General features: G+C 34.6%; 1 protein-coding gene across 1 annotated transcript; it reads right to left on the bottom strand.

Moving 5' to 3' along the window:
- Positions 1-4,841: 4,841 nt before the first annotated feature.
- Positions 4,842-8,683, bottom strand: LOC130051498 (nodal homolog 2-A-like). Its single transcript, XM_056153462.1, has 2 exons — positions 8,389-8,683; positions 4,842-5,676 (listed from the first exon to the last, which is right to left on the bottom strand). The coding sequence occupies exons 1-2, from the start codon at positions 8,681-8,683 to the stop codon at positions 4,976-4,978; spliced, it is 996 nt and encodes a 331-aa protein (XP_056009437.1). The 3' UTR covers positions 4,842-4,975.
- Between the last annotated feature and the right edge of the window lie 4,326 nt (positions 8,684-13,009).

The following is a 13,009-nucleotide window of genomic DNA, read 5'->3' as shown; positions in this document are numbered from 1 at the left end:
CAACGATATTTGTGGTAACTCAGTTTTCCTTGATTTATTGTTCCCCCTTTTCCCACAAATTCATGACACCCAGGTTTGAATTACACATGAAAGGTGAAAATAACAAACAGTGATCAATCTCATAATACCAACAAAAAAAAAAAAAAAAAAAAGAGTTGGGCATACACAGACCCCTATCTTTGCTAGCCAAGGGTTTACGATCCGTTCCGCTTCTCTACAAACCCTTGGCAGATTTAGTGCGATGTTCGTAGCCTCAACTTTCAGCATATGATTGGACACAGGGAAAGTCCCCTGCTCAATCAGAGAACGTGTTACGTTAGATCACGTGCAAAACAAAGGAATGTGTAAATACCTACAACTGTCACTCGGCCGTGTATCAAATACATATTAATTAAGATCATGGTTAAGACCCGCTTACTTTGTTTATCATTATTCATGAAGGAGTACCATGGCGAAAACTGCTTGTTATGGGGTTTGAAAATCAATTGCTATTTCGACATTCCCCATGACCAAAAACAAAGGGAACTATTGAAACTATTCAGAAACCATCGTCTGAGGCGTCTATGTATGAAATTTTAACTTTTGTACAGTAGAATTGCTTTTATTGACCATGGAATAGCTGTTTCACCTCATCCTTTAAAGTTTCAATATGGTTGACGCGTTTGAACTCGCCAGTTGGTGAATCAAACATTACATGTACCAGTAACATATAACGGTCTTTAAATGTAAAATTAACAGAAAAATAAACTATGCTTGGGGGGATGGGGGGGGGGGTGAGATCCCCTCCCTTCTACCTCTTGCAACATGCCTGATTTAGCCTAAGATACTTCATGGAAATATTCTTCGGTTTCCCAATTCTACAATTTCTTTTCTGCCGATTTCTAATGATGAACGAAGTAATGACAGTCTAAACAGTACCAAAAGTTCAATGCATTAGCACATATAATATCGCGGTCAAAGATTGTTCAGCAAAATGGAGAAAGGTGTAAAATGTAAGTACGTCGAATCCTAATTTATCATCTAGAGTAAATCATCGAGTGTAAAGAGAAAAGCATGGTCGTATTTCAACACGTCGGTCGATCCTCTGTATATTGAAAATGCAAGGTGACATTAAAAACAGGCCCACATATTTTTCTGTTCACATGTAAGTTGAAACTGTGATAAATTCACAGGGAATAATAACGTATACAAAATAGTACTGAAGTAGGCGTTGACATATATTTTGAAGGATGTTTTTTCTTTTATTTCCGGAGACCTATTGAAAAAGGGTGCGCTAAGGAAGACGACTTCGATAATTAATCTAATTTTGAGAAAATACAAAAAAAAAAAAAAAAGGCACACACTCTCTCTATCACCTTCCCATGTAATTCAAAGATCCACGACATTAAATAATTGAAGATATCTTTACTTATTTGAAGATATCATCAATTCGCGCAATAATTGATTTTTAATGCGCGCATTAATTCAAATGATGAGAGTAATAATTGATTTGATGCGCTTATTGATTCAATCATTTCTAGCATCAATTCAATGGATGAGCGCGTTAATGTGGTGGAATTATTGCTCGCAAAATTGCATTTGGTGCTCGGTATAAATGATCCGATGATCGCTTTAATACAATTGAAGATATATTTAATCATTTTATAACCTTTTTTTGTATAGGAATTAATGCATGTATCAATTCTTTTAAAAAGAGCTTCAATTATATTAAAGAGATCATAAATTCAGTTGAATAGGTATGTTAAATTGAAGATATTTCTAATTATATTGTTGCTCTCCTTAAAAGATTTATTACTCGCATCAATTGAATCAATGAAATCATTAATTCAATTATTGCGCTCATTGACTGAGTTGATGCGTGCATCAACTCATTTATTGATATCAATTTATTTGAAGAGAGCAACATTTCAATTATAGTGTTCACCAATTGAGCCGAGTAATCATTGCTATCAATAATTCAATAAATGCAGTGCAATAATTCAGGATTAAAGATATCTCTAATTTTTTTTAAAAGATATCTTTAATTGAATTGTTGCACGTCAATTGAATTGATGATATATTCAAACAATTAAAGATATCTTCAATTATTTGAATTTATGTTGATTTGGTGCCCTATATACAATCTGTATCACCTTTCCAAGTAAAGAATTTATGATCCATCACATTTCTTACAAAACAGATTACATCGCAGTCGGAACTTTCATTCTAGCAGAGAGAGAGAGAGAGAGAGAGAGAGAGAGAGAGAGAGAGGAAATTCTCGACTTCACGGAAAAGTTTTTTTTTCTAAACTGGGTTGTTAACGAAAAAAACCAAAAACCTATGTAACAAAACATGGTCTAAGTAGTAATAGAATTACATGCTTCTAAGTCGGTCGGAATCATACTTCAAGGTATATTTAGTTTGTATCTAGATATCCGAAAAGTGTTTGAATTTAGAATGTTACTGGTGTCTGTCCATAATCAGCTTTGTTCTATATCATTCATTCCTCTCTTATCCATAACTGTTCATACTGTAGAAATTGCCAAATAATTTTGAGAATATTTGAACAAATTTTGGTTAAAGGACACATCGCATAATTCTAAACTTTTAAATTTTTCAGCAAAATTAATTTATTTCATGCCTAGAACTACTTTACATGTGTTTTAGATAAAGCAGTTTGCGTAGTTTTCGAGTTTGAAAGCGATGAAAATCAAATCTTGCGATATGCATATTTTCTTCGATATTTTACATGACGTCATATGCGACCTCAAGCGAGAAGAATTGAAAACAGTTGTTAGCCATTTCATAAACAGATTAGATTTAATTGACAACAAAATAATTATCACCTCAACAGCTTGTAAATAACACTGCATTAGGGTGTTTTGTGTCGTTTAAGGGTGTACTTGCTGTCAGTAGAGAGGAATTTGAACTGTGTTTTTTTTTTTCAATTTTCGAAGAAAAGTATGAGGGACAAGACGTGAATATTTTTTGTCGGCACAATGACTTTGCCATAAAAAAAACCCAGTAGAATTTGTCCCTGTACCTTTTCTAACAAGCACTTGGACAAAAACGTAGATAAACTGCGAGAAAATGGTTCTCTCGAAGCTACGCACAGTTACATATAGGGCTACGGCATATGCTTTCCGTTCTGCTCTCGAATTCAATACACACTCGAACCAACTGATCTTCACCTTGTAACAACATATAGGCAGAAACTGTGAATCGCAGTTTCTACCAACTGCTAGTTTTAAAAAAGAAATTTAAAGATAAAAGATAATTGAACTTTCAATTATGAATAATAAAATATGATATTTTTCCAAACTTTGAATTGAATTATAATGCTTTCATTTTTTTAAAGCTGCATACAGTATGACCCGATGTGTATTATTTTTGTACATAATTACTTTAAAGCAGATTCATTACTTTATAAAGTTATTAACTTTCCCTTAATTACATGCTTGAAAACATCTGCATGTAAAAGAAAACAGTGCGAATATTATTAGAAAGTAAATATGGTGGCTACATATATAAATCATCCCAGAATAGACGTCTATAAATAGACCCACGCGCGTCAGGGGAATCCCAACATGATGTATTACTGTCTAGTTTCACAGGTGCTTGTGGACAGGACTTCCGGTACCCCCCTTCTTTTATTTTTAAATGTTCAATTCCTTGGGTATTTCGGACGTATTTTTGATAAAATATGTAACTTCAGAGTTTATCTATTTCAATGGAATACACAAATTTCGCATAGAAACCGTTTTTAAAAATGTCATATCACCGATCATAATATATATAATATATATTTGTTCAAATACGTCATCGTATGAACTGGAATGTCTACAGATCTGATGCTGCTATTTAATTGCTTAGGGAATGTTACCTTATACTGAAGTAAGTTTTTTTTTTTTTTTTACCGTTTCCCATCTGTTAAGCATCTATAAGTCGTTGAAAAACGTCGGAAGATATTGGTTCTGCTTTTCTCGTTTTATTGCCAAGTCCACAGGCACTTGCTTCTGTATATAAGTTTTGACGTCTGTATACTAATAATAACTATATTATTATTAGTATACAGACGTCAAAACTTATATACAGAAACAAGTGCCTGTGGCCAAGTCCTCGGGATTTTAGATTTCAGAGATCGTTTTAAAGCAGTTTTCTACCTCAAAATTGCCGTAAATTAACATTTTGATCTCCATTAGGACCGGGAATTTCTAATAATGCTTCAGTATCACCCTCCATAATCCTCCTACTGTTTTCTGTCGCCATGAACGTTGATTGTTTTTTTTAAATGAAGTTAAACGTGTTATTGTTCTAAATAGACAATTATTACTTGGGTTACCCCCCTTTGCTTAAATGTTTTTGAAAACGTTTTTATTTAATTTTTCTGCTTAAATTAAATTTTGTCGTGAAAGAAAGTATTATATTTGAAAAAAATTGTGTCTAACATCATTTTTTCATGTAGTTATGTTACATTTCAAAAGATTAAAGAAGAAATAGCCATTTGAAATTTGAGGGCGAGACAACCCCTTGACAACGGGCCAAGACAGAGATATATCGAACCTTAGGGCGAGACAGCCCTACCTACTTGCAGCTGTCTCACCCTAGCCAAGATAGGTGTATCAGGGCTGATACACTACTAGGTATATGATTTACTTTGAAAACATGAGATGTGTCCTTTAAGCATGGAGAACTTGCAATTTACCGAACAGTTTTCAGCCCAATGTGTCAGCGAATAAGTACATAGGACAGGGGAGGGGGAGATGTTAATAGCAATGGTAAAGAAATATGAGGTCTTTGTGAATAATTCTCTTTATTCAGTAAAATTTAACAACAAATAACAACACAGAATATAAATAAAAACAACATGAGATTGATATATTTCTATTATAGCCTGATTCCCCTGCGAGAAAGTAAAGTCATTATGCAAATACACGGGCGCGATGCTGATTGATACTGTAAGCTGGTGGATGCAAAGCGGTCAACTTTTTATCTTTTACTCACATCCACACTCTTTCGCTACCATATTTTTGTGATGTTTCACGATGATTTTACCGGCTTCTGCATAAAGCATACTTAGGGGGGTTAGAACCTTCGGCACACAACAGGGCAGGGGGATTTCCCCCTTTCTATACTGTCGCAGGAGGCTTTGCATCATGGCGTGGTTCGTCACTGCCTTCACTTCCGCTACTCTCGCGGCACAGATACCCTTACACACCCTGGCGTTGAAAGCATCTGGGAAAATGATATACTTTCCCCACCCAAGATGACTGAAATTGATATGCATATTGGACAAGTGACAATCTTTTCTGCGTCGTCGGGTTGATCGTCTGCTCCGTGAATGAAGTTCATTCTCTACTTCTGAGGATACATTACTGATGGCCGAAAGTTTGTTAAGATGTGATTTGTCGTTTGAAAATATCAATAATATACCATTTTCTTTCGGAGTTGAAGTTTGTTTGACCTCAACATGCAATTTGTCCTCGTTTTTAGACACCCAGGGTTGTATGACCGAGGTGATGTCGCTGTTATTTGAAACACGGAATGTATGTGTTCGAATAGTTTTGTTACTTCGCTTGATCTCTATTTGTAACCATCTCCCGCGAGCTGTATTGGAATTAAAGCGAAGTTCGATGTGGTGGATATCTTCCTCTGGCTGAAGCGCTGGAATCGTAAAAACGGCAGTCCTTAAATCACCTACAAATTAAGATCAACGCCAATTATCGTTAGCTATATTCCAGTAATTGTCATACCGTACAGCTTTGGGGGGGGGGGTGTCATTGAATTGTTGTAATATGTATGTATGTATATATATATATATATATATATATATATATATATATATATATATATATATATATATATATATATATATCCAAAATTGAAATAGAGTCTCCGTAATCGGATAATAATATTTTTTTTTAAAATATGAAAAGAAAACACAGAAATCCTCCGTAAAACTTTTTCATTACAACTTCAGAAGCTTTACAAAAATGTATACATTTGTGTAAAGCTTCTGAAGATGTGATGAAAGCGCTAAAGCTTTAGCGATGGTTTAATTAATCTGTACCAAAAATTGCACTCACCAAAAGAATTGGGGTGGGGTAGACTCATAATGTCTAGACTTGAGACCAGCTGAATGATTTTATCATTTGGCAATTGGTTTATTATAGCACACAATTATATGAAAATTTGCACAATTTTCTTCATTTCTACGATAGTGTATTTGATGCAAGTCGCCGGATGTTTGTGAAGGTTGGCTGCGACACAGATTAATAAGATTACAATGTAGAGGTATTAGATTTATATTGTATATACAATCGCCCGAATTAAGACTGGATTGATGACAATAAAAGCTAAAAGGCGACGAGTGGACAGATCAAAGATTACAGGGGCGTCTGATTACCTTGCGCTGAGCATATTGATACGGAGTAAGAGGATTACTAGAAAGAAAAATGAGCTGTCTCGCGCCCTGAAATCGTGCGAAAATTTTCAAAATCGCAAACTCATTAATAGCTCATTAAAGTGTTTGACATTTATGTAATCTTAAATATCATTTTTTCTGTATATATTGCTAATCCTACAAATGTGCAATGCATTTCGACATGATGGAAAACGGTACGAACATTTTATATTCATATTTTATATGTCTATCATTTAGACTTGTTTAAATCCTCAAGAACATACATGTTAATTACACATGATAATGAAATTATCACAAGACACGTTCTCCACATATATATACACTTTCGCTTGAGCTGGAATAGTAACGTAATTAATGGAGCGGATCCATGAGTGTGGATATGAGGAAATTGGAACTACCAATAACTATCCAACGCAGTGATCATTTTGTGTTTTATGACAGTATTTCCAAGATGTGCATTCTACTTCCAAAATATGACATTCATTCACACTTCTAATCCTGCATGTAAAAAGCTTACATTCTTGATTATGTTGGAGTAGTCCGACATTTGGACCGACACGCTTACCCCCCCCCTTTTTTTGTTAATGTGTAAAATAAAACTAATGACGGGTATTTCCTGTAAATGCATGGATTCTATGTCTATTATAACTATTCAGTTATTTTTAAATTCCTAATGTTATTTTTCGCTTTTAGTAAACTCTTCAGATATACAGGATTACTAAATATTGCTTATTATTTTTACCCAGTGAAACATGGAATTTGGTTTAAGAAATGTCCATGGCAGTGAAATTGGTATGAAGCCTTGCCATCCATTCAGAAAATCAAACTCAGAATATTAGAATGAAAATTTTTCCACACAACAGTTGAGCTAATACTAGTCTGTCCTCCAACCCCTCCGCCCCGTTTTCTAATCAAAGAGCAAAATAAATAAATAAACAAAGGGGTAGTGTGGCGGGAATCAAATTATCTTATAACTTCCAACAGAAATGAATTTTTTTTTTGGTCCAACACCTTAGCATATTTTGTTTCATTGCAAATATTGCAAAATCGCTAAATGTATTCCAAAATAGAAGTTAGAGCTCTTCCGTATAAGTGTCTTGCATTCCGCGGTGCATTCAATATGAACTGATCAAGTGATCGCAAACTTACAACAGATTTAATGGAAATTCGAATTTTCTATTTTTTTCTAGAATATTTCATTAATATGAGCATTTTTCTCGGGAAATAAATCGTGTTGACCACCCTTGTTTTAGCAGGATTTAGGTCAGCTTGTTACACTTTTCAGTTGTTGTTTTTTTTTATTTTGTATGTTGTTGTTTTTTTTTAAATTTATATTTTATCCTATTTTTGAAAAATTATATAAAAATACAAGTCTAGTTGTAGTAGCTTGAATAAATAGTCGATTTTTTGTCGTAAAAACTATGTTGTGCGTATAAAAGCATCCGATGGTTTCCATTTAAAATGAAATGATACAACATATCATAGTTCATTGTTTTAAAAACAAACCAGATTAAATATTCTAAACGCATCTTACAGCAGATTTAATGGAAATTCGAATTTTCTAATTTTTCTAGAATATTTCATTAATATGAGCATTTGTCTCGGGAAATAAAGAACACACGCAGATGCATTGCAGGTCTTTCACAGCTACATCATAGCAAAAAAGTGATACAAACATGCAGCTTATTTTCCATAGTATTCAAAACATATGTTTAGGATAATATACCAGATATACTTATGAAAAATTAGAAATGTATTTAATAGATACACTATTTTAATATTTATTTAATCATTCACTTACTATCATTATTTGTTTTTCCTAAACGTTTCAGTTTTGATTCTATTTTGATTTTTAAGTGGAATAGGGACCAAATATGACTCTTAACCCGTCTTGTCTTTTTCATGTGAAAATAAACATTAAAAAAATATTGATATAAAATTTATCTGATATATTATCTAGTATATTTAAAATTTCTGAAACTAACCTGTGGGTGCAATAGCTCGTATGGTGTTGACGTCTCCTAAGTTGTTTCTCGTCTGGGCAGCCTGTGACAGCGAATGTCCATCCAGCAAATTCTGGTAAAAAGTGGAAATAAATTTGGTGGAAGTGCTCGACAATTGTGCGGTTCCATCCAAGTGTTCATCCAAAGGAAAGGGCTTAGCAGACGACAACAGTGAAACGTGCGGGGAGAAATCCTCAGAAAAATGTTCTTTTACAGTGGCACCACATACAGAATGTAGAAATAGTGTAAAGTTAGTCAGGAAAAAGAGTTTGGCCATGACAGAAATTTTTCGTATCCAACACACCCAATTCAGATAAATTTCAAACTGAAGTGAAAGGGGTTAGGAGGAATTACTGGGGATCACAGTCGTTCCTCTATCGCCGTCGCTTTTGGTGTCACTCCGATTCAGGGCCCGTCGACCTAATCCCGCTGATCCACTTCTGTTGTTATTGGCATTAAATTGTGTAAAAGATACATCGATGTGGACTACCGCTTCAGCTCTCGAAGTAAAGGGGTTTTATATGCTACGCTAACAGGTAAGATGATGCGCGGACGAGATTGGCTCATCGAAATCTACTTTCTCAGCTGTAATTATTCAACTGACGTAAAACATCTTATCGAACTGATTGGTCATGCAGTGTTTTATCATAAGGCGGATTTTAAGGTGGATTTTTCTCATATCTGTTGAACATATTTTAATTAAATCTCATGACATATAGAAATTTGTGTTAAGGAGGTACGCTACACCAGAGAAATTTGATGAAGATGAAAAGTGGAGAATATGTACAACAATATTTTGAATTTTCAAATTTTCAAATTTACTTTATTTTTTCAAAAAATACAGTTTTAGTACAAGGTAATCTGAAATTTTTTTAAAACCCCTGCTGGACTCGAACCTGCGATCTACAGTTCAGCAGTCGGTATTTTAACCTACTGAGCTACTCGACTAGGTATTTAAATGGAAAAGGAAAAGTCCAATAGTCCTGATATCGATTTTTTCATCCATGTTTTTAAAGGAAGTCAGCCATTATGACAATGTAGAGTACTACCTTAAGGTTAATTCTAGGTCACAATTTTCTTTTACCAGAGGACCTTGAAATTCCATAAAACAGACGTAAATTGAATATAGTTTTGTAATATACAGTGTGATCGTTGAGTTTTATAGTGCTGTGCCTGCACCCTGCATCACAGTACAGACACTGAGAATTTGTGTACTATATTTAAGGAAAGGCCGTGCTTTTACGTATCCGGTTTTAAATTTTAAACACCGACTAAAAAGTTCCGGTTATAACTTCTTGGTCGATATTGGGTGAAGGGGATAAAAGAAGGACCATATCCTTTTCAAAGGGAAGATAATCACAAAAATGCAAAAATATGGCGAGTTCATTAAAACAAATTCTTCTCAAGAACCACTGGGCCATAAAAGCTGAAATTAACAATAGTGGAGATTCAGGTTTACTCAAATCATGAGCATCACGACCGGAGGTATGTTGGGGCCACAATAGGTGATCAAAGTTATGCATGCGAATATATAAAGAAAATCTTTAAAAGTCTTCCCAAAAATCACTGGGCCATAAGAGTGGGTACTTACCTAAAAGCTACCTGGTATATAGTAGTTTTAAGTTTGTTCAGATCATGGCCCCGGGGGTAGGGTGGGGCCACAATAGTTGGGTCAAATGAAGGGTCATGCCCCTTCAAAGGGGAGATAATCACAAAAATGCAAAAATAGGGTGGGTCATTTAAAAATCTTCTTCTCAAGAACCACTGGGGCAGAAATTTCATGAAAGCTTTCAGACAAAGTGGAGATTTAAGTCTGTAAAAAACATGACCCCTGGGATTAGGGTGTGGCCACAATAGGGAATCAAATTTTACATGTGATGGGAGCCAAGCACAAAAAATCTTTAGATGAAATTTGTTAATATGAAAGGCCATACCCGTCCACAATGGCATATGGTATCTAATGAATTTGTTGTCAAGTTTAAAAATTAAGTTTGATAATTACTGAATTTTTAGTCATTATAATTGAAAAGATTTTTATAAAACAAGCTGTTTGAATAAGAATAGTTTTGATCAAGCTTGTTTATTGCTAGGAACTGCTGCTCAGGTGAGCGATGTGGCCCATGGACCTCTTGTTGTTATTTGTTTTACATATGGGCAATATAAACCATTACTTGTTTGATGTGTTGCGCCATTTAAGAATTTGAATTTGTGAAACAAATTTAAGTGATATCTTTAGGCTACTTGTGATAATATCAATACGTGAAACCCTTGTACTATATAATAAGCCTGCAAAATAAGAATCAGATATAGCTACCTGTAAATTATTTTATTATTCTTTAAAAAGTTAATCATCAGGGATATCATCTTCGCTAGCCAAGGGTGACGATACACGGTGAAAGAGGAACACCGTGTATCGTCACCCTTGGTTAGCGAAGATGCATAACTACATACGTGCGATGATTTATTTGCGAGATGGAAAAAAATTTTGTAATTCGGACCATACAGCTTTAAAATAGAATTGAAATGAGACTATAAAGTATTTTATAAATACATGAATTGGTGACCTTTACATTCAACTTTCCCACTCTTAAGTCTAAGGTTAAACGCGGTCTTTTCAATTATATCATTTAATAACTTTTAAAGTGATGACTTTTCGTCCGGAATATTCAGGCACGCGGGACTACTTTTCTCTGGAATGTTTTCCCTGTTCTAATTCTAGCGCTATTTATAGAACGGGAATTTCCAAACAAGCATTGTAAACGAAATGTATTCGGTTGATGCTACCAAATATAAACACAACCAAAGATATGAATAAAATACAAATTACTAACAACACACATACATATATAGGCCTAGTGATGACGTGGCAGAATAGTCAACTTGATGACGTAGCAGGACACTGACTGGTAGAAGTAGACATATTGTAAACACCACGGGCACTGGAAGTGAATGTAAATATATAGTATGTGCATGCATAAAAAAGGAAGGGTAGGACACTCTTTTTGAGGCAAATTCGGGTTTGGGTTATTGTGGGCGTTTCTCAAACGGCCTGACGCGATGAATCGTTCACATATACCTTACTTTCAATATATGTACGGTTTCTTTCCGTTCCAATGCCGTTCATTCGAAGAAAAAGATGTTTTTACACCTCCAAGTGCCTAAGAATTTCGCTAGACTGTCTTACTGCCGGTTTAATCGCACTGAATCAAAAGGTATGTTCTGATTGGTCAATGTGATAAACATTTATAAGTTTATGTCATATTGTTATTGGTTCTGAAATAATAATAAGAATTTTTGAACTATAAAAACAAACATGGCTCATGTACTTAACCACTAATCTCTAATACCATCATGAAGTAATAGTCATGAGAATTATTGTCTCTACATATGTATTTATGGATTAGATAACGTGTGTCAATTCAGACTTCAATTTTATTATTGACCTATCAGAACTTATCTTTCGATTCAGTGCGATTAAACCGGAAGTAAGACAGTCTAGCGAAATTCTTAGGCACTTGGAGGTGTAAAAACATCTTTTTCTTCGAATGAACGGCATTGGAACGGAAAGAAACCGTACATATATTGAAAGTAATTAAGGTATATGTGAACGATTCATCGCGTCAGGCCGTTTGAGAAACGCCCACAATAACCCAAACCCGAATTTGCCTCAAAAAGAGTGTCCTACCCTTCCTTTTTTATACATGCACATACTATATATTTACATTCACTTCCAGTGCCCGTGGTAAACACGAGTTCCCGGTATGTATCGTCTGCTTTACGAGTTTGATAACATGACAGATCAAGCAGCGACTTTTGATCTGCGATATATTAATGAACTGCGTTATATGGGGCTCAGTCAACGAGGGCAATTTAGATGAAGAGGTGTTGAGCTTTTTACTTCATGGTAAAATGGAGCCGAGTCGCATTCCACCGTCCCTACGACACAACCAGTGTTAAACGTCTCCTCAAACGCAAAGCAGCATACATCCAGTCATCACTTGTTCTTTTCCTTTATATCCAATTCAGCGTTTAACCATTGCACCTTTAATTTTGGTGTATAATCCATTTAAGGATGTTAGTTCCTGAGCTTTTGAGTACAACTGCGCAGGATGCTACAACTAAGTATTTACTGATTCAATACTGATCCCATTGGTGCAAATATATTACACATCTATTGCTGAACCCTATCCTGTTGAATTTTTTTGTGTCAATTCAAATTTTGACAGGGACTATATTTTGTGGCGGAATTTTAAGGATTCATTAATCAAAAGTTCTAATTCTGCATGATATTACAGTTTCTGTTTCATCCAATGTATCGTCTAATTTTATACCTCTATAGATCTACGTGTATTTCAGTTTTATAATTTATGATACAGGTAGTTGAGACTTGGAACTAGTTCAAATGTTGCGTCCAAATTAAATGATATTCCTCAAAATTCTTTCATATGGTGTATACTTCCATAAAATGGTTATGATGTCTTCATATAAAGCTTTACTTATGTATAATACATATGTAAATACAGTATAATTTACGATAACGTTGTGCCATTTTGATGTTACTTTATGCAACGTCATGAACAAGAAAACTATGTCATGAACTCAA

The sequence above is a fragment of the Ostrea edulis genome, chromosome 2 (genome assembly GCF_947568905.1).
Source record: "Ostrea edulis chromosome 2, xbOstEdul1.1, whole genome shotgun sequence".
In the NCBI taxonomy this organism is placed as follows: domain Eukaryota; kingdom Metazoa; phylum Mollusca; class Bivalvia; order Ostreida; family Ostreidae; genus Ostrea; species Ostrea edulis.
Note: the sequence above shows the minus strand (reverse complement) of the source record. Positions and strands in the feature narration are given on the sequence as shown.

Excerpts from the sequence above, each read along its gene's own strand:
- LOC130051498 (XM_056153462.1), bottom strand. The coding sequence starts at position 8,683 with ATGGCCAAACTCTTTTTCCTGACTAACTTTACACTATTTCTACATTCT. Across the intron at positions 5,677-8,388 it reads ACGAGCTATTGCACCCACAG|GTGATTTAAGGACTGCCGTT; the intron begins GTTAGTTTCAGA and ends CTTAATTTGTAG.